General features: G+C 41.9%; 1 protein-coding gene across 1 annotated transcript in view; it reads left to right on the top strand.

The window, feature by feature from the left end:
- The window catches only part of unc79 (unc-79 homolog, NALCN channel complex subunit), a 68,180-nt gene that overhangs the window by 27,545 nt on the left and 13,142 nt on the right, over positions 1–27,493 (top strand). Inside the window, exons 12-40 of the mRNA XM_066694587.1 lie at positions 99–270; positions 1,471–1,701; positions 2,188–2,378; positions 3,041–3,164; positions 3,401–3,541; positions 3,854–4,081; positions 4,734–4,961; positions 6,000–6,138; positions 6,659–6,738; positions 6,893–7,041; positions 7,821–7,978; positions 9,352–9,533; positions 9,760–9,961; positions 10,433–10,612; positions 12,805–12,873; positions 14,801–15,156; positions 15,305–15,487; positions 15,953–16,115; positions 16,814–16,963; positions 18,111–19,304; positions 20,476–20,577; positions 22,879–22,995; positions 24,256–24,358; positions 24,472–24,612; positions 25,210–25,248; positions 26,010–26,122; positions 26,227–26,312; positions 26,965–27,138; positions 27,354–27,422. Coding sequence (XP_066550684.1) covers positions 99–270; positions 1,471–1,701; positions 2,188–2,378; positions 3,041–3,164; positions 3,401–3,541; positions 3,854–4,081; positions 4,734–4,961; positions 6,000–6,138; positions 6,659–6,738; positions 6,893–7,041; positions 7,821–7,978; positions 9,352–9,533; positions 9,760–9,961; positions 10,433–10,612; positions 12,805–12,873; positions 14,801–15,156; positions 15,305–15,487; positions 15,953–16,115; positions 16,814–16,963; positions 18,111–19,304; positions 20,476–20,577; positions 22,879–22,995; positions 24,256–24,358; positions 24,472–24,612; positions 25,210–25,248; positions 26,010–26,122; positions 26,227–26,312; positions 26,965–27,138; positions 27,354–27,422 — 5,464 coding nt within the window. The remainder of the gene's footprint in view (positions 1–98; positions 271–1,470; positions 1,702–2,187; positions 2,379–3,040; positions 3,165–3,400; positions 3,542–3,853; positions 4,082–4,733; positions 4,962–5,999; positions 6,139–6,658; positions 6,739–6,892; positions 7,042–7,820; positions 7,979–9,351; positions 9,534–9,759; positions 9,962–10,432; positions 10,613–12,804; positions 12,874–14,800; positions 15,157–15,304; positions 15,488–15,952; positions 16,116–16,813; positions 16,964–18,110; positions 19,305–20,475; positions 20,578–22,878; positions 22,996–24,255; positions 24,359–24,471; positions 24,613–25,209; positions 25,249–26,009; positions 26,123–26,226; positions 26,313–26,964; positions 27,139–27,353; positions 27,423–27,493) is intronic.

Genomic DNA, 27,493 nt, shown 5'->3' with positions numbered 1-27,493 from the left:
GAAATGTGTTTTGTCTGTGTGTCGTCATGGGAGCTCCTCTGCTCTGACCCTGGTCGTGCTGTGCCTCTGTAGCTTCTGTCCCTCTGTGTCTCTGACAGTTTACTGAAGGAGGCTGAGTTCCATGCCGAACTGCGGGAGTACGAGATGAACCGGCGCAGACAGATGGGCCTGTCCTCCTCACACCACTCGCTGGACAACATTGACTTCGACAACAAGGATGATGACCAGCATGACCAGAGACTCCTCAGCCAGTTTGGCATCTGGTTTTTGGTGAGTGCTCAATGGACACGCAAATGTCCTTTTGTCTTTACTTGGCTCACCACCACAATTCTCTACTGGAACAAGCAGATCCCTGGATACAACGGAAACTGTGTAGAGTTGTCATGTCATGTTGTAGAGGGGCTTACAATGACTTTAGCTCCATGGTTTTAATTAGTTACATTCTGCCCCTGGTCAGATGAAGCTCAACTTTGACCCCCACTACCAAAAGTAATAGTTGGGGTTAGGAAGGAGATCTATTATGCTGAGTACTTATCATGTATACCACTATAGCTCACTATAGGGGTATGCCTGGATGTGGGGGTTCTTAAGGACATCAGCACACATGCACTACCACGTTGCTAAAAGTGGGGCTCACTTGGTTGGGCTGTGACTGTTTCATAAGTTTTAAACTGCTTAGGATTTAAAGCTCCTGAAAGCTTACAGACGATTGTGCCCAAGGACCTTACTCAAGGACCATTGTTCCATTAGAATCAATATTATGACCTTTAGATTCACTCCAGATATTATAAAGAGAGACAGAGTGAGAGAGAGAGGGAGGGAGGGAGAGAGAGAATCTTTCTGACAAGCTTCAAAAAATGGGGTCACAATGACATACATGAACCTGACACTGTCAAGACCGTTCCAGTGTAAAGGACAGCTGTGCTTCAGTTTCCACACTGAAATTCAGCTCAGGGGTTGAAGAAAACTAGTGAACTATATGTTAAAGCCTGCATTCCCAATGTGAATATTAAGGACTGCTGGAGCTTTAGGTTGATAGATTTAATCGGCCAAGACCAGGTTTCATTGCTGGAGGGCTGATCTGGAATTGTTTATAACCTCTTGTGGCACTGCATTGAAAATTCACTTTAGATCCTTAGTGAATCTGAAAATTTACATTTTCTTACATTTGCTCACTAAATGCAGAAGAAGTTACTTTTTGGCCTGGAACAGAGTGACATGCATAATCATTATACTGTCCTAAGCTTAGTATTTTGCATGTCAAATTTTCTTGAATGAGCATTGAATGATACTTCAGTGAGTGCAAGACATAGATTTTAAGTTAACTAAAGCGTTAATTTGAACCCCTCCCCCGACACACACACACAAATATTGAGGCCCACATCATAGTGGTTGGGCATTATCATGCTACTTAGACTGGGTAATATTTTCCTGAAGCCAGATTATGGTTGTATGCAATGTCCTCTGTAGGTGAGCCTGTGCACCCCCAGCGAGAACACCCCCACAGAGAGCCTGGCCCGCCTGGTCAGCATGGTGTTCCAATGGTTCCACTCCACGGCCTACATGATGGACGATGAGGTGGGCAGCCTGGTGGAGAAGCTCAAGCCTCAGTTTGTTACCAAGTGGCTAAAGACGGTGTGCGACGTGCGCTTTGACGTCATGGTCATGTGCCTGCTGCCCAAGCCTGTGGAGTTTGCTCGAGTAAGTATGGTAGTGGTTGGGAAGGGCTTGTAGAGCTTATCACAGAGTGACATGGAGTCAAGAGCTTGTAGAGCTCAAGCAGATGACTGATGAAAGACTGATGACAGACACCATGCATGTGACACCATTTGTTTTTTTCTTATTATTATTTTCTTCTTATATATTTTTTAGCAGGGTGACTTGTCACTGTTACAGTGTATCACTTTGTTATGTTATATATGGGACCACGTGCATATGGCTACATAACATTGTGATTTTGTTAAAAATGAACTTGCCTCAAGCAATGCAGATAGATCAGATTTGAATCTTTGAACTTGACTCACTTTGAGCTTTACAACAGAGAAATCTCCATATGAAACCTTTGTAACAGTCATGGCTTAAATACTAAGAGAATCGACTTGTCTCGGTATGCTTCCTCTCGAGGAAGATTTATGCTTTGCTGTTAATGTGCTTAATGAGGTACCAAGGGAAGTGTTGTTCTCGCAGGTGGGGGGTTACTGGGACAAATCATGCAGCACAGTAACGCAGCTGAAGGAAGGCCTGAACCGCATTCTGTGTCTGATCCCTTACAACGTCATCAGCCAGCCCCTGTGGGAGTGCATCATGCCCGAGTGGTTAGAGGCCATCAGGACCGAGGTGCCGGACAACCAGCTGAAAGAGTTCAGAGAAGTGTTGAGGTAATATTTTTTCTACTGTAGTGGTCACTGAAGTAGTGGGTATACAATTGCAAATTGTTGACGGAGGGGGGGGGGTAGTCGACTGGGGAATTACGGATGAGTGGAGTAATCCGTTAGAGGAATTATAGAAGGGTTTGCGTGAAATCGTGGAGGGTATTCGCAAAGTACATGGGCATAATCAAAATTACCTTCAAATTACCTTACTATGCATGCATATGCCCTTGACTACACCACTGACTTAGGATACAGAACATGATCACCAGTATCATGTGTACTACAGTATGAATTGTATTTGGGTCATACCCTAAGACATTCACTGTGAAGCTCTAACCCCAGCCTTGGCCTTGGCTTTCTGAATGAAAGCTGGAGGAATACTGTGCTTCCAGTACGCCCCAAACTGTCCTGCGGCAATCAAAGTTTGTTACCTCCACTAGTGTGGACTGTTGAACAGAACAGCCAGAAGTAATGTTTTAATCTCCGTTGTATGGGACTCCTTGAAAGTCTTTATTAAATCAGCCACCCAGGGAACCATTTCTTTCTTGAGGCACCAACACATAAGAAATGGTGCTGTTGGCCTTTTTGTCTTTTTTAAACATTTTGGATGTGCTTACAAATTCAATGCAGCCCTAAGGTAACGGGAGTGACTTAACATGTTCTTGCAGCAAAATGTTCGATATCGAGCTGTGTCCCCTGCCTTTTTCCATGGAGGAGATGTTCGGTTTCATCAGCTGCCGGTTCTTGGGGTATCCGGCCTCTGTGCAGGAGCAGGCGCTTCTCTGGCTGCATGTGAGTAGTGGTTTGACCTTGGGCATTACAACTATGGGTGAACATGTAGCGAGCAAACAATGTAACTGTGGGAATAATGTATGTTCAAAACCTGTAACACCATCACTGTCATCCGATCCCCCCGTAAATTACGCCTAATTGCTATGCCATGGAATTTAGAGTGTGGGTCATAGTTCTAGGTTCTGATGCTGTTGAGAGTCATTCCACTTGTGTCTTATCTGTTGGTCTCTGTACAGGTGCTCTCTGAGCTGGACATTGTGGTGCCATTGCAATTGCTGATAGGCATGTTCTCAGATGGGGTCAATTCTGTGAAGGAGTTAGCCAATCAAAGGAAAGCACGGGCCAGTGACACACCAGGCAACCTTGGGGCAAGGAGGGTAAGCGCATCATTTGTAATCTTACACTAGCTTTGTATTGTAAGGATGGACATGAGCGATGTGTTTGACTTGGATATGAAGCATTGTACTGATATCAGGGGAGCTGTGGCACCTCAAGGCAGTAAAGAACAACCAAATTATGCAAGTGATTGAATGTGGAGGTGGAATAATGATTTTCTCTGCCCACTGTACACTTTTCTAGGCCTTGTTTTTTTTTCACTTTCCAGCTGAGCATTCAACTATTTCCCTGTTTGTTTTTAAACGGTATAATGGACATTATGAGAAGGAGCTGACATGTTTGTGTGTGTGCAGGTGAGCGTGGTGTCAGACCCAGGAAGGAGGGGGCAACACAACACACTGAGCCCCTTCCCCAGCCCCTTCCGCAGTCCGTTCCGAAGCCCCCTGCGCTGCAGCCCCTTCAGGAGCCCCTTCAAGAACTTCAGTCATACCACCAGCCACCGGCCCATAGACCTGGAGAGTGAGGATGATGATATGAATCTCGGATGCTTCATTCTAATGTTTGACCTCATCCTCAAACAGGTGACTCCTCCTATCCTCTCCTTCCTCCTCACCTGAGTCACAAACAGACAGCAGTATCAGAGCCACACATGACCTTGTGACTTTGCTACAGAATTTTTTGGGGAAAATAGGAATTTACACACAAATGGTAATGCATGGGAGAATGCATGGGAGATGCTAGCAACAATTACTAGGATGTCTGATTCCAACTGTTTAAAACATGCTTTCCAACATTCTTAAGTATCTGACGCAATTGTATGTGTTGCCAAGTTTAGCCGCTTTGGTACATCTCATTTGAATACATAGTACACACCATTTGCATATTCTCCACCCCATTTTTGCAGCTTTTTGCAGAAACACCTAGAATTAAATATTAATTAACTGCTTAACCTCAGAGACAAATTATTTCTGCTAAACAGTTCTTTAACCCACGCAACAAAGTCATTGCTCTTGTTTGGTACACGTCCACTGGCATTTCTGTCTCGTTTGCGACATGTTTATGACCGTACATCTAGCCCTTAGTGCTCTCAGACCCTCTCTAAAAATAGGCTGCCGTTTTCTGCAAAAAAAATAAAATAATAATGTTTAAAAGTAATTGAAAACAAATGAGCAGGCTGTGTAATCGTGTCTCAGTGCTGGTGTGTAACTGGGCCAATTAACTGTGTGTGTGCAGATGGAGCTGCAAGATGACGGGGTGACCCTGGGTCTCGACAACAGCCTGGCAAAAGACATCATCAGTATCATCAACAATGTGTTCCAGGCCCCATGGGGGGGCTCCCACACCTGCCAGAAGGACGAGAAAGCCCTGGAGTGTAACCTCTGCCAGTCTAGCATCCTCTGCTACCAGCTGGGCTGTGAGCTCCTGGAGAGAATGGCACCCAAGGAGGAGATTCGACTGGTGGTGAGGACAGAGACGCAATTAGGGCCAGCCGTGCCAGACAGTGCACCTTCTGTGGAGACTGCCTTTAAGAGAATGGACAATGCCAGGCCTAACAAGAAAGCCTGTTTTTTTTAACAATGTCAATGAATTTGAATATGCTCTAGGGGCTAAAAGGGTTGTGTGCATATAGAGATCTGTGAGTTAACTGAATCTGACCACCTAGCACTCAATTAAATGTGAAGAAGGGTTGGTAGATGATCTACAGCAAATCAGAGATGGCAAAGAGGTAGATCAGGTAATAGTTCAGATTGCCTTAGTTTTATTACAAACATAAAAACAAAACAAAAAAACTCCCAATAGTTTTCAAATGAGTTCCAAAAAAATAATAGGATGCAAGTACAGGGAACATCATGGTCTGAATGATTGCCTTCTGCTTCCAGACTGCCGTGTCACAATGGGACACTTGTCAGCTGAGATGGATTCCTCACAGCCTATCAGCTTGTCAAAAGCTCCTCTCAGCTAAAAATACAGGGCAATCTAAGTAGTGCCTGGAAAATCTGACTCCCTTTAACTGTGTGCTATGCTTTCATCCATTTTTTAAACATCCTGTGTGCTGACAGAGGAAATCAATCAAAAGTGGGCTGAACAGAGGAGTGACACTGCCGAGTTTATTAAAAGAACAACACTAACCACAATGGACTCTCCTATTTTTGAGTTCTGTGCAGAAAACACTCCTCTGCTACGTTACAAAGCATAGGAATGACAGATGTTATCTGAAGTACCAGATTAAATTTTTTTAATAGCCTTTTTCCCGCTGGCAATAGTAAACATACTATACAAGTACCATTAGTGGCAACAGCAAGTACATACAGAAGAGAGTATGAAGTTGGTTCAATTGACAACTTTTTGAGGGATGTGCTTAAGATTCCTTCAGTCAAAAAATGTGTAAACAATGTTAAAGCTGTCTTCTCCTAAATGTTCACTCCAGTCCCAAAGTCAAAAGGGAAGAGGGGCTGTAGGAAGCTGAAGCTCTTGTTCTTCTTGTGGTCCTTCTTGCAGGAACCCACCGAGAGCCTGGAAGAGAGTCTCATCTTTCCCCGGCCTGAGTTCACCATTGGCGCAGAGATGGAGGAGGGCAACCCCTCCGGCCTGCAGGAGGACAACCCAGGCAACAAGAGCGACTCACCAGACTTTCCCTGTATGTAGCCATTGCAACAAGGAGTTCACACAAAAAAAAAAAAAAAAAAAAAAAAAAAAAAAAGCAGCTTCACTCATTTCAGGGAGCTCCCATTGGCACTCTGTTTAAGCCAGTTTGTTTTATCAACATAAAGATTAGGCATAGTCCTGGGCACACACCAGTGCCCACTAATTTCACGTGACTTTCTATTCAATGGACAGAGATTGAGAAAACAGCATTGCAAACAAAATAGAATACATATGCTATTGACGACACGTAATCTGACCAAATAAAGACAAGGACACAAGCTCAGCGCACACGCTCAATCTGTATGCTCTGCTTGGCCTTCAGACACCACAATGTGACACTGTCAATTGTGTTATGACCCTACTAGACAGGAAGCAGGGTGCATAAGAACATAAAAACGTTTACAAACGAGAGGAGGCCATTCGACCCATCATGCTCAGCTACAATGCTGTAAGTGTTACAAAAAAGTGTATTTCTGAACTTGTGAAATCACCTTTCCTTGCACGTTCCACAGCCATGAAGAACAACACGGAGAAGAAATTCTCGTACCAGCAGCTTCCAGTGACTTTGAAGCTAATTTATACAATATTGCAGGTAACAGAAACTGTCCTAAATACTGACCATGATACTGCACCAGGAAGTGTGTCATCAGTGGGCATCTTCCCTTGCTCCGCTTTCTTTCATTGTTCATTTTAAAATGTTCTTATTTTCTTTGGTCTGCTGACACGAAACATCCATCTTCTCGTAGGAAATGCCCACATTTGAAGAACCTGACATTATCTTCAACATGCTGAACTGCCTGAAAATCCTCTGTCTCCATGGAGAGTGTTTATACACTGCCAGGAAAGACCACCCCCAGTTTCTGGCCTACATTCAAGAAAAGATGTTGATTCCAAGGTGAGAACATACGGCGTCTTTTTGTTTTCCTCTGCTCTTTGTTCACAGACACATCTTGAACATCTCCTGGTACGCCCCCACTATTAACCTGTTACTCATTCGGGTGTAACTGACAGACATTTTGATTTCACATGTTGAAACTAAATGAATAACCTCCTCACGGAAAATAATCTAACAAAATAAACTAACAAAAGAAAGGCAAAGGAATCAAAAAGGCATGGGACATATCTTACTGGCACTCCAAGGCAGAAAATGAGCCAAGTTTCAGGGAGCTTTAAATACGGTGAGCCACAGCTGCGGTGAGGGCACTGATTGTTGTCTGCATTAGCGCCGCAGGTGTGTCTAACTGCCTGGTCCGGAGCACCTGAATGAGACACAGCTGCCGACACTGATGAGACAACCCAGCCCCCACCAGTAGCTGTGCTGTGACAGGGCCGACCTGTAGCACTCATCTTAGCAAAAAATACAAAATAAGAACTGAACCGTGAAGAATTGAACCTGACACATCTTATATAAATCCTCATTATACTTATCATTATGTATTTTGGCATTGAGGTTTCAAATATAATACAAATTAACATACAGCAGATAAACTGAATCAAAAGTGCAGAAATAAACAGGCTTTAATGCATTATTGTTTTTAATACTTGCTTAGTTGTAGTCTAATACTATGGTACAAGTTAGGCACAGTCAGAACCACATAGTAAAGCGGGGGTGCTTAGACCTGCAGGTAGAGTGTGGGCGTGTAGAATAATGAAGTGTTTCTCCATCTCCTTCAGTCTGTGGCGGGTGCTGAAGTCGGAGTTCTGCCAGCTGGCCTCCTTGGCAGTTCCTCAGCTCCTCCATGCCCTGTCCCTGACCCATGGGGCCGACATCTTCTGGGGCATCATTGACAGCAACTTCAACAGCAAGGACTGGAAGATGCGCTTCGAAGCAGGTGAGGCTTGGAAGCTTGCTTATCACCAGTTTTTGTCTGTTTTTTTCCCAGCAATTTGTCCCTTCCTACCCCATTTAATAATGCTAATCACACTTACTGACAATTTCAGTGCCCGTCCCAGACTTATGATATTGAAGAACTACTACCAAACAACAATAAAAATATCAGTAACAATAAGTAGTCTGGAAGGTCTAATAACTTGACTACAGCATCATGGCCTCCTGATCATATTAGTATATCAGGTAGAATTTCCTAAGCAGGCAGGGTGCCAGGTTTTACAATATGTCACTCACACATGCTCCCGGCACTTCTGATGTCTTTTTCTGGTCTGCTTCTGCTTTGCTGACTTTGCTTGAGCTGTAAAAATACGGGATACAGGGAGCTGGCAGCAGAGCATCACTCTCCCAGAGGTTTTGTAATCTCACTTCAAAAGTGCAAGGCTTTAAGTCAGGCGCTCTGGTGCCAAAATACCCTGGTCTTGTCTTTGGTTGCTATGGTTACCAGTGCAGTTTGAAAGCACAGGGATTGTGGGTTTAATCCAGGCTCCGCTATTGGCTCCACAAACATGTGACCTTGGACCAAATTCCAGTGGTGAAGTGCAAGAGCATGGAGACCCCTCTGGTGCATAAGGCAAACGGAGCTCCTGAAAATATGCAATAGCCAAATACTGACACAAAATGCTGAACAATAGAATAAGGGGATGATTATAATTTAAAATAATATTGGCAAGGAACAACAACAACATAGCATAAACAATTATTTTTTTTTAATGGTTGCATCAAAATGTTCAACTAATTTTCATCTGATAATGTGTGATTTCATTGATTTTATCATCCTCTCCCCTTTCTTAAACCTCCTGATACAGGTGTTCATAACGCCTGTACCTCAGACTTCAGGTTTAGTTTGGTTACAATAATTCAAATTTATAAATGATGCTCATATTTGAGATGCCTTGGTATTAGGCTGATGGTTATTTAAACATAACAATACATCATCTTGATGTTTAAAGGAGATCTAAAGAAAGGTCTGATTAATAAAATTAAACCTTAGTAGGGAAGTCAGCTTATTTGTTTTGAATGAATCATGTTGTACAACTTTGTGGGTATTATTTAATTCCTTCCTAATGAAGAATTATGACTCCCTATCCCTTTCCCATTTACACAATTCCATACTCATGTCAATCCTGCCATCTTGTGGCAGTAAAGAGGAAACCAAAAACCTTTACTCAAAGATTAACTGTAAACACCAAACATCTACAAATTTGCATGCAGGTGGATATGAGTGTCAGTCCTTCTAAAATATACCCCTTTGTTTTTTTGTTGTTGCTGGCCAGCTATAAATGAGTCCATTTTATTTTTAATTTTTTTCACCAGTTGAAAGAGTAGCTGTCCTTTGCCGGTTCATCGACATCAGTTCAGTGACCAAAAACCACCTACTGAAGTATTCCCTAGCCCACTCCTTCTGCTGTTTCCTGGCGGCGGTGGAGGATGTAAACCCGGCCGTGGCCACTCGGGCAAGACTGCTGTTGGACACCATCAAGAGGCCGGCGCTACAGGTGGGTGCTTGGGGCAGGGAGAGAATGACAGCTCTCAGCACTGGCTTTTTATGCATTATTTGGGACATTTTGGGCTCAAGCAATTGTAAAGGATACAGTACAGTTTTAGCACAATTAAGGGTTTGGTTAACTAGTCTGTTTTCAGCCTGTTGACTAACTGAATAACTAGTTGAGCAAAGGCATCTACTTTGGGTGTCTTTAACTGTGTGTGTGTGTCTCTCTATAGGGTCTGTGCCTCTGTCTGGATTTCCAGTTTGACACAGTCGTGAAGGACCGGCCCATCATCCTCAGCAAGCTGCTGCTGCTCCACTTCCTCAAGAGGGACATCCCAGCGCTCAGCTGGGAGTTCTTTGTGAACCGCTTTGACACCCTCTCACTGGAGGCCCAGCTTCACCTAGACTGCAACAAAGAGTTCCCCTTCCCTACCAGTACGCCACCTTTTACAACTCATGTGAAACTGCAGCTCATTTAGGCAGCCATTTGGTGACTTGTTCCCTTTATTATTACTTTCAAAAGGCCACTTTTAAAGGACAAGTAGAATGTGACATGGTTTGCTTGGAGCAATAGAGTTGGCTTGTCTTTATTTTTTGTGGAAACCCTTTTTCTCACACTCTGGGAGGACGATGATATAGGAACTCATTGTGAGCTTCAGAAATGTTCTTCATAGTCATTTAGGTGCACCTTTAGGTGCCCTGTAGTCTTTGCTGATTGAAGGTCAATGGCATTTTGACCATGTCAATGCCGGCAGCAGAGGTTGGAAGTCAGACTAATGTAATTTTGAGCTTGGAAGTGAAGTTTCAATTTGCCCACCTACTGTACACTTTATACGTACAAAATGTAGGATGCCTTTTACTCACTAAAGCATGTTTATTTATTTTTTATTTACTTGCAAATTCTAGCTATCACAGCTGTTCGGACTAACGTTGCGAACCTCAGCGATGCTGCAATATGGAAAATCAAGAGAGCCCGTTTTGCACGAAATCGGCAGAAGAGTGTCCGCTCCCTGAGGGACAGCGTGAAGGGCCCATGCGAGTCCAAGAGAACGCTGTCGTTGCCCGAGACTCTGAGCAACAGGCTGCGTGAGTGCTGGGGTCCACCTGTCTGTCTGTCTGTCTGTCTTGTCTGTCTCATGATCCTACTGTCTCTAATTCCAGTCACCGGTCTTCCTGTCAGTTCCTGTACAGTGGCTCTCAAAAGTATTCACCCACCTTGGACTTTTCCACATATCATTGTGTTAAAACATGAAATCAGAATGGAATTAATCAGGAGTTCTTGCCACTGAACAACACAGAAAATGTCCATAATGTCAAAGTGAAAATATATAATCTGCAAATTGTTCTAAATTAATTACAAATACAAAACAGAAAGTAATCACCCCTTCAGTCAATATTTGGTAGAGGCACCTTTGGCTGCAATTACACCCATGAGTCTATGTGGATACGTCTCTACCAGCTTTGCACATCTGGACACAGCAATTTTTGCCCATTCTTCTTGCCCAAGCTCCATCAAGTTAGATGGGGACCTTTGCTAAACAGCAATTTTCAACTCTTTGACTGGGCCACTCCAGGACATTGACCTTTTTGTTTTTAAGCCACTCCAGTGTGGCTTTGGCTGTATGTTTGAGGTCATTGTCCTGAAAATGAATCCCAGGTTTCTTGCAGACTTCAGCAGGTTTTCTTCCAGGATTTCTGTGTACTTTGCTGCATCCATTTTGCCTTCTATCTTTACAAGGTTTCCAGGCCCTGATGCAGAGAAGCATCCACATAGCATGATGCTGCCACCACCATGCTTCATGGTAGGGATGGTTGTTCTCAGGATGATGTGCAGTGTTAGGCTTGTGCCAAACATAGCTCTTAGCGTTGATGCCAAAAATCTCTATTTTGGTCTCATCAGACCATAGAATCTTCCTCCACTTGATCTCAGGGCCTCCCACATGCATTCTGGCAAGATTTGATTGATGTAAGTTTTTTTCTCTTCCATAAAGGCCACACCCTGGCTATTGTTGCAGTAAGCACAGTGTCTCCCAGCTCAGCCGTGGAATACTTCTTTAGAGTTGCCATAGGCCTCTTAGTGGCCTCCCTGACTAATGCCCTTCTGGCCCGGATACTCAGACGGCCTCATTTAGGCAGATTCACAGTTGTACCATATTCTCTCCATTTCTTAATAATGGACTTTACTGTGCTCCGGGAGATATTCAATGCCTTGGAAATGTTCTTATATCATACTCCTGATTAGTGCTTTTGAAGAACCTTATTCCGGATTTGATTTGAATGTTTTCATGATGTAGTTTGTGTTAGGAATTGTACTAACCAACTATGGGACCTCCCAGAGACAGGTGTATTTGAGGTGGATGCCATTCAACTAATTACGTGACTTCTAAAGACAATTGCTTTCACCACAGCTCAATCAAGTGTGTCATAGCAAAGGGGGTGATTACTTATGCATTCAGTTATTTTCTGTTTTGTATTTGTAATTAATTTGCAGATTATATTTTTCACTTTGACATTATGGACATTTTCTGTTGATCAGTGGCAAAAACTCCAGATTAAATCCAGATTTATTCTGATTTCATGTTGTAACATAATGATATGTGGAAATATCCAAGGGGGGTGAATACTTTTGAGAGCCACTGTATGTGTTTACTTTTTTCCTCCATTTGCATTTTTTTTCCTTTCTCCAAGAAGGCTGAACTCCTTTTGTTGTGCTTTTTTATTTCCTCAATTTTCTCCACAGAACACTATCCATGTTTCAGAGAGGTTAGCCGTGTTGCCTTCATATATTAAATGTGTGTAAGTGCACACATTAGAAATCTGATTGAAAGGCAGCAATCTTCAGACACCTCATTTGTTGTTCATTTTTCTGACCAATTCCAATGCAATGATCAATTTCAATGCTGAATTACTATCTTCAAATGTATATTATTGGGATTATATGGATTTGCCTACAACAAACGAATACAGGGTAAAGGCAACACATTTGTATTACTTTAGATTTGTAAAGCAAACTTGAGCATTAACACCTCTTTTACTGATACATTTCCAAAGTGAAATTTTGAATTATCTTGAAACTTAGAAGTATAAAATAGACCTTCCTACTTTCCACGATATTATCTTGGAAAACCAGACGAGGAGCATATTTGCTGATGTTCAACATTGCAAGAAATGTCGAAGGTCCTGGAGTACTGCACTTAAACTGAACTGAAACTTGTATATGTGTCCCTGTGGTACCCCAGAACATTTCCTAAATTGTGTTTTCCATGTGTGGTTTTTAGCTCTAAGACTCATGAGGCATGAGCAGTCAGCTCCGACTCTGGGAGATATGATAGAACAAGTCCTACCAGGTAAATAAAAGATAAATTTAACTCTGATTTCCTTTCAAGACAAAACCAATGTCTTTTATTTGTGGGGGAATAAATGAGAGAATGGTACTAGAATTCTAGAATGGAGGTCATCAAAGGGGCATCCAGTCAAGTTACTGAGAGTATGCCCTCACAGATGTAAAGAGATCGGGTCCCACTCTGAAGGAACTCGCTTGCTTTGCAGAATTTCTCAATACAACAGGAGGCCTCATTTTGGGTGCAAGAGGAAATGTATTGACAGTCAACACAGCAAAACGTGTTTATGTGACCTTTTATTTAAACAAGGCACTATAATTGATAGGCCTGCCTTTCCAGAAGAACAAATCTATTTAGTCATAAATATATTAGCAATATACACTCACCTAAAGGATTATTAGGAACACCTGTTCAATTTCTCATTAATGCAATTATCTAATCAACCAATCACATGGCAGTTGCTTCAATGCATTTAGGGGTGTGGTCCTGGTCAAGACAATCTCCTGAACTCCAAACTGAATGTCTGAATGGGAAAGAAAGGTGATTTAAGCAATTTTGAGCGTGGCATGGTTGTTGGTGCCAGACGGGCCGGTCTGAGTATTTCACAATCTGCTCAGTTACTGGGATTTTCACGCATAACCATTTCTAGGGTTTACAAAGAATGGTGTGAAAAGGGAAAAACATCCAGTATGCGGCAGTCCTGTGGGCGAAAATGCCTTGTTGATGCTAGAGGTCAGAGGAGAATGGGCCGACTGATTCAAGCTGATAGAAGAGCAACTTTGACTGAAATAACCACTCGTTACAACCGAGGTATGCAGCAAAGCATTTGTGAAGCCACAACACGTACAACCTTGAGGCGGATGGGCTACAACAGCAGAAGACCCCACCGGGTACCACTCAGCTCCACTACAAATAGGAAAAAGAGGCTACAATTTGCACAAGCTCACCAAAATTGGACAGTTGAAGACTGGAAAAATGTTGCCTGGTCTGATGAGTCTCGATTTTTGTTGAGACATTCAGATGGTAGAGTCAGAATTTGGCGTAAACAGAATGAGAACATGGATCCATCATGCCTTGTTACCACTGTGCAGGCTGGTGGTGGTGGTGTAATGGTGTGGGGGATGTTTTCTTGGCACACTTTAGGCCCCTTAGTGCCAATTGGGCATCGTTTAAATGCCACGGCCTACCTGAGCATTGTTTCTGACCATGTCCATCCCTTTATGACCACCATGTACCCATCCTCTGATGGCTACTTCCAGCAGGATAATGCACCATGTCACAAAGGTCGAATCATTTCAAATTGGTTTCTTGAACATGACAATGAGTTCACTGTACTAAACTGGCCCCCACAGTCACCAGATCTCAACCCAATAGAGCATCTTTGGGATGTGGTGGAACGGGAGCTTCGTGCCCTGGATGTGCATCCCACAAATCTCCATCAACTGCAAGATGCTATCCTATCAATATGGGCCAACATTTCTAAAGAATGCTTTCAGCACCTTGTTGAATCAATGCCACGTAGAATTAAGGCAGTTCTGAAGGCGAAAGGGGGTCAAACACAGTATTAGTATGGTGTTCCTAATAATCCTTTAGGTGAGTTTTTTCTGAAGGACACAATGATAACAGTGTGTTGCCGACATTATCTGAGTTGTCTGCTGAGGGCTTGTATATCTACCACTCTAATGATGTCAGTAGAATAGTGATGGAAACATTTTACTTACTTCTCAGACTCCTGACCTTGATCCCATTGAATACTTCTGAGATTAATAGCAATGGCAGAATATTCTTTTGGCAAATAGTCATTAAACCTAATAGGCCTTCCCCTATTAAATGCAGTGTGAACAGTCTAATTGTCTATCCTGACAAATAATGTCTGGTAATTTTAAAGTAATTATTCTATGAAGCATCTCAGATTCTTAGTACAAGGGGGAAGCAAAGCAGTCAGTTCCTTTTGGTGAACCCGGGTTTGCTGTGTACACTGACAATTCAGCCCCTCTCCTAGGTCAGAGCACCCCAGAGGATGACACAATCATTAAGGACCTCCTCCCTGAGGATGCCGGGATCGACCACCAGACGGTGCACCAGCTGATCATGGTGCTGATGAAGTTCATGGCGAAGGACAACAGCAGCGCCGAGGCCGACATCAGCAGCGCCAAGGCCTTCAACACCGTCAAGAGGCACCTATACGTGCTGCTGGGATATGATCAGCAAGAGGGCTGCTTCATGATCGCCCCACAGAAGATGAGGACCTCCACCTGCTTCAATGCCTTCATTGCTGGCATTGCCCAGGTGAGCGTGAAACAACAAACACCTGGCGGGCACTATGGGCAGAAAGTCCCCTACATTTTTGTAGATTTGACTTGCACTTTTTGCAGCTGCTTGTGGTTGTGAACCGTTCAGGGAAAAGGCTCTTTGACCAAATTCCACTGTTCTTCAGGTGATGGACTACAATATCAGCTTGGGGAAGCAGCTGTTGCCCTTGGTGGTCCAAGTCCTCAAGTACTGCACCTGTCCCCAGCTGCGCCACTACTTCCAACAGCCGCCCCGCTGCTCCCTCTGGGCCCTCAAGCCACACATCCGACAGATGTGGCTCAAAGCCCTGCTGGTAGTCCTCTACAAGGTATGGAGAAATGTCTCGCTATCAGAAAGTGGGTCTGTCTTTTAAGATTCTGTCTTTTGAATAGTGCTTTGAAACTTTGAAAAGTTTTGAGGGGACTTGAGAGTTTAAAAGGCAACAAAATTGATCAATGTTTTTTATGGATAAATCTTACTTTGCTATGTAATGGTTTTGTGCTTCATTTTTTTTATTTATAAGGTACATGACATGGATTTGCCCATGCCTTTTCCTGCAGTAACTTATTACATGTCCCTGAAGTGATAGAAGCCTGTGATTTTGCCCTGCAGAAATAGCTTTTTAGTGTTTCAATGCATACTCTGATTTCCTACAGCAACGTGTCCCCACTAGTTTCTTTTGTCATATATCTCTTCTCCTCTACTGGGAGCCTGCTGTGTACCATGAACAAAAGAGAGAATATTCTGTGATTTCTTCCATCAAATAATGTATTTTCTCACTTTTCTGTTGCAGTACCCCTACAGAGACATGGACGTCAGTAAAATAGTCCTCCATCTGATCCATATCACGATCAACACCCTCAACGCACAGTATCACAGCTGCAAACCCCATGCCACTGCCGGTCCTCTCTACAGCGATAACAGCAACATCAGCCGCTACAGCGAGAAAGAGAAAGGTGCTCTTCTGTCACTATTGAGAGCAGCCAAACGCCGAAGGAAAATAAAAGGTTTTACCTGACAAGGCAAAGCTGGGGGGCACAGGAGGGCAATTAAAATCTTAAGTTGTAAACGACCAAAGCTGATGGCTTCCAAATTCATACATAAACGAGTCATGCTGTTTGAGGCAGATAGAAGAGACTCTGCTCAGATTGGTGGAATGACATCAGAGCTTTCCCTGCCGTTGTCTGTGGCGGTTCTGTAAAGAATACCATTTGTAAAAGCCATAGACGCCAAACCACATGTGCATTTCAGTGCAACTTGACCTGACAAAGAAACTGTTTGATCAGGTTACATGAGTTTAATTAAAAATGTAATTAGCCAGTCCAAACAGAAGAACAAAATATGCTCCGCTTATTTATTTTTTGTTTGATTTTGTGTTACATGTTTAATAAAACCCTGAAAAGGATGATTGTGCATATATTTATTACAACCCAATTTATTTCTTAATAGCCTACTGTTCCACACCCCCAGCCCAGCTTGCAAGGTCTCATGTAGGACGAATTCCCCTGTATTAGTAATGAAGGTGAAACAGACTCTTAATATTATTCAATTGCAATTCAAGTTGGACAATAAGGGCAGTGATAGACTATTATCCACTGGTGAGGATTTGTGAAGCTTTTCTGATGTTTAAACCTCACCTTTTTTCTCTTTGCAGAGGAGGACAGTGTATTCGATGAATCTGACATACATGATACCCCGACCGGCGCTTGTAACAAGGAATCGCAGACCTTCTTCGCCAGGCTCAAGCGAATCGGAGGGAGCAAATCTGTGAAATACCAGCCTGTGGAAATGAATGCTCAGAAAAGTAGGAATGGTTTCTGCCAATTGTGAAATACTTGATGGGTTTTAATAATTTGTGCATAAGTGTGTTGCTGTCCTTTGTTTGGCCCTGGGTCATTTTTGTAGATGTGTAATCAAGAAGATATAAGCTTCTTCATATCCAAAATAGAATCAATGGTGTTTTTTAATTAAATGGTATATAAGAAAGATCCTGGCAGAACAAGGGCATGCTGCTGTTCAGAAGGGAGTTAAGGTGCGGTTGTCTGACGAATAGAAGTTGACATCTGTATGAATTATATATTAAGCTTTGTGTTTAAACAGTTGACATGATCTGTAAAATGTAGACTCTAGAAATCTGGTTTAGAATGGTGCTTGGGTTGTGCAGGGTTGAGTTTGCAAGTGATTTATTCCAATGCTATGTATACTACATGGATGACTTAATGTTAGTCCCTTTGTATTCAATTCCCACTGTATTTGCTGTTTTCCAGATATGTATGATGCCATTTTTCCCCCTCAAACTGAGGGCGTGTTGTATTTGCATTAACAATTGCTATTGTTGTGTTGATAAAAGCGTACAGGTGTGTGTTTGCCTTTAGATTGTGTCAGGGGTGCAGCCAATTACGAGGCCACATTGACAGAACTGCAGAAGGACGTTTAAAGAAACAAAAAAGAAAAGCAGATGGGCAAGATTAATTAAAAATAGAAACATAAATAAAGCATGCACTTTATGATTTTGACATCTTAATAGCAACAATGAGAAAGAAACCTTATGGGGCTTGACAGATTAGTAAATACGACATTTGCTAATTGTGTTTCACTTGCTGAACTAATGGGCTCACTGTTGCTCTTACTTCTTTGTTCTAAATTTCTTCTCATTTTAACACAATTTCATTAGGCTTCTTCAAAGGATTGCCACTGACTGGATAATTAGGGATTTTCAGGTCCCACAGAAAGTTTAAACCATATAGCACCAGCACGGGGAACAAAGCGTGCTTATTATTATATATTCACTGGGCTGCATCAGTCAGTTCTGCACAACTGCACTCACCTGCATTCCTTTCAGATTGTTTTAGTTTTATTATTGAGTGATCCCAGCCTAAAGGACAAGAAAAGAACCCATCTGGTTCTTTACATATTACCACAGACCTGTTCTGTGTTTGCTTCTTTGTTAGGTGAAATCGAGCTGTCCGAATACAGAGAGGCCAGTGCACTGCAGGACAGCATTTTGCGTTGTGTGAGGGAAGAGAGCATCAAAAAGAAGAGACTCCAGGCCATGAAACAAAAGTCCCTGGACATCGGGAATGCAGATTCCATTCTGTTCAACCTAGATGAGCACCGCAGGAAATCCTGCATTGATCGCTGTGAACTGGACAAGCATGGCCTGCCTATTTCCGCATGCAACACCCAGAGAGCTAAGCAGTACAACAAGACCTCTGATGAGGCTAGTGCCGAAGCCAACGAATCTCGTGAGAGACAGGGTCAACGAGAAGGCCTCTCAGAGAGCAAGCGACCGGTCATCCCTGAGGTGAGGCTCAGCTGCATGGAGACATTTGAAGACAAGGTGGAATCTCCAGGGGGGCATCAGAAAGACGACACGGACCTTATAGACCTCTCCTCTGATTCCAACTCTGTCCCGGAAAAGCACTCCATCCTCTCGACCTCTGACAGCGATTCTCTCGTCTTCGAGCCGTTGCCTCCTCTGCGAATTGTGGAAAGCGATGAGGAATTTGAAATGCAGAATCCTTCAGATGTCAAGCCAAATGGGAAACCCCATCTATCGCCTTCACCCAGCAACACTCGAAGCTTGACCCCCGTTGTTCAGGTAAGTTTTGAGGACTGCACCAAGGACGATAAGGCCAGCGAAGCTGCGGACAGCCCGCTACGCCCCATTCAGAGGAGACCTTCCATATCTCCTGTGCCCCTGGCTTTGGTTGACTGCAAGGAACTCATACAGCCAGAAGAGGTGAAAGACTTATCCCAGGAGAGCCCAATGACTCTAAAACAAAAGAGAGACCTGCTCAGGAAGTCCCCTGCTCTCCCCGAGATGTCTTTGGATGACGCTAGTGATATTCACCTAGAAGACATCAAGGTTGGAGTAGGGAATGTCCTCAGCACCTCGGCGAAAACAGTCTTCCTAAATGTCCCTGATGAGATGGACGACTTCAGCGCCCAGGATGACGAGTCTGACTGCGAGCAAACGAGTGACCCCAAACCTGAGGATGAGAACGAGGAGACCGAATTCAAAATTCAGATTGTGCCCCGACAGCGCAAGCAGAGGAAGATTGCAGTCAGCGCCATCCAGAGGGAATATCTAGACATCTCTTTCAACATTCTTGACAAACTGGGCGACAACCAGGGAGAAACAGGTAAGATTCAGGCTGGGGACAAAACCAATGGCGTTCAGTGTGGAGGCTTCTTAGAAAGAATCATGGGCCCAAAGTTCTTCTGATGAACTTTGGAGCACTTGGACTTCCAGGCCCTTTGGCTGCATTGGTGGAAAAAAAGGACACCTCTAGAAACAGAGATGTTGCATCTCATTTGATATAGCATGGATAGCTGTCTCTACTTTTATTGACATGATATGCATGTTTGTACTACTCTCTCAAGATAAGGTGGTGGTGACTGGCACAGAAAATTGTATTTTCTCTGGTGGGGGGGATTCACAGCAAACACAGCTACATAAAGTAATCACACATCTCCACTCTGTATATATACAGTCAGAAATTGGATGAATAGAATATGATACAATATTAAATCATGCTGCTATTTTTCCCATGGCTGCTCATGATGAGTGGTATCTTGGGAGAATATTATATATGTATATCAGGCATAATTATATTTTTTCTATGTACTTGTAAACTCATTCTATGACGTACCTGTAACCAAAAGCACTAACAGTTACTACTAGATATGTTGCCAACTATAATGCACATTAAATTCTTACATTAAATAGGGCTAAATTCAGACTTGAATGAAAATGAACCATTTGCCCTAAATCAACACATCACTTACACAATAAATGGTTTTCATTTAACACCGGAATCACTTTTGTTCAGCCAAGCACTGGACCTTCTTTTTCTACTAAAATCTAAAGTATGAACTGTCCCTACAGAAGAGGCTAAGTGCAAGTGGTTTTATTTTTTGTACTTTTAATTTAAATAATATTAAGTCCGAAAGAAAACCGTGCGCAAAATCAGGGTTAAAACACAGAAGTTTGTGTCTGTTCTACGTCAAAGCTGAAAACATCTTTTTCAAGGTTGGACTTGGTAAAATATCCCATCTCCAAAGCAAGGTTGTTTTTTTTGCTGTTTTTTTTTTTCTAAAATTCCTGAAACCTACTAAAAAATAAAAAAAAAGCAATTGAAACAAGGATACATAGCGAAGGCTTCAAAATACAAACTTGTAGGCCCACAAATATAAATTAGACTGACACCTTTAACTGTAGGTGCCATGTGCAATATTAGCTTCAGCCTGCCCCTGCCTGTGAGGTAATGAGCTTTGCTAATATGCCCGTCACTCACCAAAATTGCTTTACAGATCAGAAAGGTCTCGCAACTCTGGAAAAGCCACGAGAATCCGCGTCGGCTCCAACTCTTGAAGCTGCAATGCCTGAAACAAGCAGCCTTTCTTCAATATCAAGTAGGATCTGAATACTTCTTTCTTCTCTATAGGGATGTTTGACACATTTAACAGTGCAGTTTTACCTCATATTCACCTGTGTCTCCCAGTTTGCTTAGGACTACTTATCTTCATTGTCAGAGGTGGTCTGACTCACCAAGGGCAGTTGTTTTCACACAGATATCCATGGATATATATTTTGCTTGTTCCTTATTATTTGGTGTACTGGGGACTGGTGGCCTACCAGTATGCCCATTTCATATCCCTTTTTTATTTTTGTTTTTCATATTATAATGCTTGTTCTTGCAGATATTTGTACCTTCAGTTAATTATATACAAACCTTCCCTAATGTTTTTATCATCTGTGCGTTACAAAGGCCAACATGAAAAGTTAATTCCCTGTTTCCTGATAAAACCCCATAAGCGCAACATTAAAGACAATACTCAGGAGCTGAGTGATTTTTGGAATAGTGTTTGCACTATTATAGGGAAGCTAATTTACTACATTAAGCATAAATGTGGGTTTTCTACACATCAGAAATGTCAGAGAGTGAAATCAACAATGATGTCTACATATGTCTCCACAAAACTGATAGGATCCCCAAAGCAAATATCAAATTTTAATTAAACACAGTGAAGTGACCGCCACAGCAGGGCTATTAATATCATACACTTGCATGCAATAAAACATTTGCATTTCCACTCCAGTGCCTTTGCTACTACAATTTTAAAGAGTGTTTTTTAGATCTTAGATTTTCTAGATTCCTGTCAGTAACTATAAAGTTATTTAATATTTCTAATAGCAATACGCAAAGAGCTCTTTTATAAGAAACGTACGTTGAAGAAGAATTTGAAATGCATTCCCAAAATGACAACTATAATGGACTTGAATGCACGGCCTTGTCCCTAGCATTCACAGAAAGAAAAGCTAGACTGCTCTCTTTAATTCAGTACATGTGGCTAGATTGTAGATTTTGTCTACATAAAGTCACAACTGAATTCTCCTTCACACTCCCCAAAAAATATTAGTTTTCTTACAGTATACAGGAAGCTCAGGTGATGTTTCTGGTTCCATATTTCCAGAACACTTTGATACTGTTCAGGTAACTAAATAAGTTAAATTAATCCTTGAAGCCACCCAGATTTATTTGTGTCTGTTTTATTCTTTGCTAACACAAGCCGTTAGAATTCTTTCCAACAACAAACCCCTGAAGGTCCGTGTAATTAGGACACTGTATTCATTAACTGAAGACGAGCCACAAATGTAAAACATGGTTCATGTACAAAAGCAGCTAAATTATTTCAAATCGTTTAGATGAGTAAAGATATTCAAGAAAATGTCACGTTTTAAATTTCATAAAAAAAAAAAACCTAAACAAAATATGGTACAATGTGCTGACCTACTTTAGCAAGGCACTACATGCTTTTGGAGAAGTGAAGCTATACTAATCTCTCTGTAACCTAACTTAAACTGACAACACACTGTGATAGACCAGATGAACCAGGAAGATAAATTAATCTTCAGATTCATCAAATTTCATGGGCATGAAAAATCAATTAATGGTCTATCATTCAAAATCCATAATAATAATAATAATAATAATAATAATAATAATAATTCATTTTTCATACTTTGCCATTTCCTGTTAAGAAAGTGACATGTATGTGGTAATAAAAAGCACAATTTGGTTTCATAAGGTGATTTCAGTGAGGTGCCTTGTCTGAAGTTAAAACATCTTAGATTTGGGAAGACATCGAGCTCCTATAATGCAAACTTCAGTGACAATTTTTGAAACAATCTGACCAATGTGCAGTATAGCATTCATTTCTGCAAAATACATATTCAGCATACTGGAGTTTAGCTGGCAGTTTTAAATAGTCGCAGTGCAGTGAAGGTGGTGGTGGCGGCGGAGTTTTCTATTAAAATTCAACTTTAGACTGGATATGCTTTATACTCATTCAACGCATTTTTTGTTTTGTTTGTTTGTTGGTTACATTTTTAGAAATGCAGTTCTAGTGCAGGGGCAGCTCCCCTCAAGTCATGCAGTCATTGTATTTGACCAGGAAAGTTCCCTTGAGATGCAACATCTAGTTTTTCAAGGGTGTCCTGGTGACAGTGCCATCAGACTACCTTCCGTTCGCGCTCGCATGCAAAAGTGGAGCACTTTCTTTCATTGCTGATGAGTGTGTGCTGTTTAACACAACCGATTTACCCCACCACGAATAGGGACCGCTGGATGTTCTTGTGTGACTTTGGGAAGTTGAGGGCTAAATGGATCTCCCTGCTAAAACAAATGGTCTTTTTTTCATTTCATCTTCCAGCACAGTACAGGCAAATGAAGCGTGGCTCCCTGGGTACGCTGACAATGAGCCAGCTAATGAAGAGACAGCTGGAGCATCAGTCGAGTGCCCCGCACAATATCAGCACTTGGGAAACGGGTAAGTGCATTTTATGGTTTCTTGAAGAGAGGCAGACTGTAAATGATCTTTGGAAAGTTCTTCTGAGAAGCCCCTTACTCTTAAAATAGCATGTCTTGTGCAGTTCATTTTCACTCTGCCTTTCAAGCTCAAATGAGTGGTTTTCTGTCTTCTGGAGCAAGTCTACCTCAGCGCAGAGGGTGCAGGGTCTTACATGTCACATCTGCACTTCCTATACATGCCAGCAATGAAGGATTTGTGTGGTCAGGATGAGAAAGCAATACAGGATAATTTGGTCACACGGTGAAAGCAAACACCTTGATTGATTCTCATAGATATTTTAATTTAATATTGAAAATTGCCCAAGGGACCAAGTGAAACAGAACACGAGTGATAGCATTTATGAATTGATTTTAGGGGCTCATTCAAGCACATGCATTTGTTTGGGCTGGAATTATACTTTATATGTATATTCTTAGTGCATCCTTAAAGTAATGTATTCCCCCCAAATTAAATTAATCATATTCCAGACATTTCAAGAGGGTAATGGTGATCAGGATGTTTTTTGCATATTTTGTTTGTTTTTGTTTTCAGGATATACTTTATATATCTATAAAAAGTGTTGCTTTTATCTGTTAGCAGCCTATTCAAGCTCTGTTAGGCCTTGCTTAGTGATGATGTGACAGTTTTGAAAAGGCTACTAAAAACATGCCATGATGAGGAAGAGAAATGTTAAGAAAAAGTTTTGATAACTTTCATTACTAAGGCCTATCACGTGTTTATGATACAGGGAACATGTATATGAATTGAACAACAGAAAAAAGAAAGGAAAGCGCATCAAAGTTTTTTTTTTTCTTTTCCAATTCCGTTGACAAACGTGTTAAAAGCTGGATAGGAAAAGGGCAGGGGAAATTATTATTTTTCTAATATGAAGACAGGAATAAGTCAGACTGTATACGTCTATGTATTTGGGAGAGGGGAGAGAAGTAGTTGCACAAAGTGAGATGTATACTTTGTGAGAAGAAAAATCCTTAAAGCTTCATTTATAATATTGCTGAAATGATACAAATCCAACTACAGGTATAAACAATATAATGGGGTTTAAGGAATGGTTGGAGAATTCCCTTTTGGTAGTCGAATGAGCAAACTAGAATATGAAAAATTCGGCATACTTTTCAGGAGTTAGTCAGAAGACGGGGCCTGAGAGTGTATTGTATGGCTCACACTGATACAGCCGCTGCTCAGATGTGCAATGTTTGTACCTGTGCCGCTGTATTGCAGGTGCGACCAAGTCCAGTCTGTTGTCAGCGCCCAGCACGGTCAGTATGTTTGTCCCCGCACCCGAAGAGTTCACAGACGACCAGCCGACCACCATGACAGACAGGTGAGATGTTGCCCTACACTCCTGAGCTCTCAGATTCGGCCAATTTTTCTTTTTCATGGTATCAGCAATTCTGTGCTAATTTCAAGACTCTCTCCCCCTCTTGTGTTGCCCAGGTGCCACGACTGCGGTGCTGTTCTTGAGGAGTACGACGAGGAGACACTGGGGCTGGCGGTGGTTGTGCTCTCCATGTTCATTCATTTAAGCCCAGACTTGGCTGCCCCTCTGCTCCTTGACATCATGCAGTCTGTGGGAAGGTACAGCAAGACAAAGCAGGAGACCCCCTTCTTTCCCTATGATCTGTTGCACTGCCTCTAAAAGACTCAACACAAATTAGGCATTTGTAGCCATCTGGGGTTGGAGTTCCCCGCCTGGGATTTGAGCCGTGCACCACCGGCACCCCTCCGAGCGCTCCGCACCGCAGCGGCACCAGTGCAGTACAATGTTAAACTCTCTACGCCAAAAGACCGGGTCCCCCATCATGGGAGGCTCAACACTGTTCTACTTTTACTGAGGGCTTACATCACTTTGTAACATGCTCATTATATACCGAATGAGCCCGATATACATCGCTTCTCAAAACCTTGCCCACCATTTCCTGGCCACCAGTTTATTTCTTAGGATTTCTGCCGAATACACACAAAAAATTAATATTTCCGTATATCAAATGGTGCCTTTTACCCAGTTATGACCTTTGTTCATGAAAAAAAGGTATGAATACACCATGGTTTTCATAGAATAACTTTTTTAAATCCTAGTTTATAGTTAGTGGCAGTTTTTTTTTCCTACAACCTCTGCACCTGCATACTGTACATGTGGATCTGTCAATTTCTCTGCATTTAAATGTTTTGCAGGTTAGCTTCCAGCTCAAATTTTTCCGGTCAAGCGGAGAGGTATGGAAGTTTTAATGTTGTTTTAAAATATATAAAATGGAGAATCCATTAGATTCTACTTGATTTTTGTGGTACTTTTTGAAAGTAGCTAAAATTATTGTAATATTTCATTTGAGATTGTTAAATGATGATTTATTATAATGTTTAGGAATTCCTTTTTTATTTTCTTAGCCCTTTACCAGCCATGTGTTTAAAGTGAAATATCAAATAATTTCCAAATATGTATGTCCTGGTTTACCAAATATTATGGGTTATTGTTAAACATATAAAATTGTATAACATTGTATTGAGTGGATGCGTACATCAACAGAAAATAGGAAAGTCTGTTAATTATATACATTAGAATGTGAATTATTATTATTAATGGTTTCCTTATCATGCTGTTTAGTAACCCAGTGTTCTTGATCAAGCTCAGCTCTCAGTTTCTTTATTGGATCCCGATTGAAGTAGTAATTTGTTTACCTTTATTTAATTTAGGCAGGAGATTTCAAATTACCTGCAAAGATTAAGATAGTTTTTCTTCTGATATTGTAAGATCTAAATACTGTTAAAGAAACCCTGCTGAGCAAATTAGTTAAATTAAGGGTTTAGTTTAGTAATCGTGAGGTCCAGTGGAACACAACAGAATGGAGGGATTGCATTGTGAAGCACTGGTTATAATGCCACTTTCAAAAGACATAGCAGTACATAAATGATGTCCTTCAGACACAAATCTAGATCTTCCTTTTGGGTCCATCAAACTTCATTCCCTGCATTCCCAGTATAATGATCCCGGGCAATGCTGCTGGGGTGGCCAAGCAGTTTCTTCGCTGTGTGTTTCATCAGCTGGCTCCCAATGGGATCCTCCCGCAGCTCTTCCAAAGCAATATTAAAGGTAAGAGCTGAGTTTCCTGCACAGATGTGCTCACCAAAACCCCCTGCTTGTAACTCCTCCCCTGCTGCTTACTAAAATGCATTTTCTCTGCTTTCTTGCTGCAGATGGAAGTTTTCTCCGAACACTGGCCTCTTCTCTGATGGATTTTAATGAGCTGAGCTCTGTTGCGGCACTAAATATGCTTCTGGAAGTAAGCTGCATCCCTTATATACATACCTCTTGGATTGTGGAGAGAGATTCACATCCATGCTGAGGATTTGTAATGGTTTTGAGAGCGCTTGCCTTGTTGTTGCTATAAGTTGTACTTGCATGTGCAACCAGCAGGGGGTGACATTGTATAAGATGTTCGTTCCAAACGTTTGGCATGCTGCCCACAACCCAGGGCCATATCTAAAACAAAGTGAAATACAATACAATGAATAAAGTCAATAAATAAACCATCAGCCTATATCGATCCGCTGCTGCATGAAGGCCTTTCCAAGATGTTTCCACTTGCTTCGATCTACATATATATTGTTTTTTTACTTTACAATGTTTATGGAAAGAGATCATAAAAATCACAGGCACTTGTATGCACACCTGTTTAGAAATTTTGCAGTTGTTTTTTATACACAGTTACAAAACGGTATTGTATTGTTCACCAGGAAATGAGTACCGTTTTAAGAAATCATACTACATAAATTACCTGAACCTACTAACCGAGTGGCTTACCCTTAGAAGCTTCATACGACTCTCCTGTAAATACGTGCTCTAGTTAAGAATGTCTATCCATCCACTGAGATCACTTTCTCTGCCTAGAAAGGTACTGTACCTTAACGGTGAACCTTGCATGGGATTTTCAGGGTCTAAACAATAAGAAGAGTCTACCAGCAGGGGGAGCCATGCTGCACTGTCTTGACAATATCGCCACGTTCATGGAGGCTCTTCCAATGGACTCTCCCAGCAATCTGTGGACGACCATCTGTAACCAATTCCAGACCTTCTTAACTAAACTGCCCTCGGTTTTACCTCTGAAGGTAATCCCCGGCGCCACCCCCCACCTCTGTTTAAATTGCAGTTTCACATGTCCACGTGGGTGAAAGGTTTCCTATTCCTGTGCACCTAAAGGAGCCTTCTGGTGAAAGCAACCAAAAGTTAACATTTCTTTACATATTTAGTTACATATTTGGCAATACACAACTATATGTTTAATAAAAAACCTTTTGATACATTTTGTCTACTCCATATCCAGTGTCCCTTGGACTCCAGTTTAAGAATCATAATTTGCCTCCTGAAGATACCCAGTACAAATGCTACAAGGGTAAGTCTTACACTATTCCCAATTCATGTTTAAAGCTCACCCATAAGAGGGTTTGAAAATGAATGCCTTTC

The sequence above is a fragment of the Amia ocellicauda genome, chromosome 21, assembly GCF_036373705.1.
Source record: "Amia ocellicauda isolate fAmiCal2 chromosome 21, fAmiCal2.hap1, whole genome shotgun sequence".
Taxonomy (NCBI): Eukaryota; Metazoa; Chordata; class Actinopteri; order Amiiformes; family Amiidae; genus Amia; species Amia ocellicauda.
This window is presented reverse-complemented; position numbering and strand designations above follow the sequence as displayed.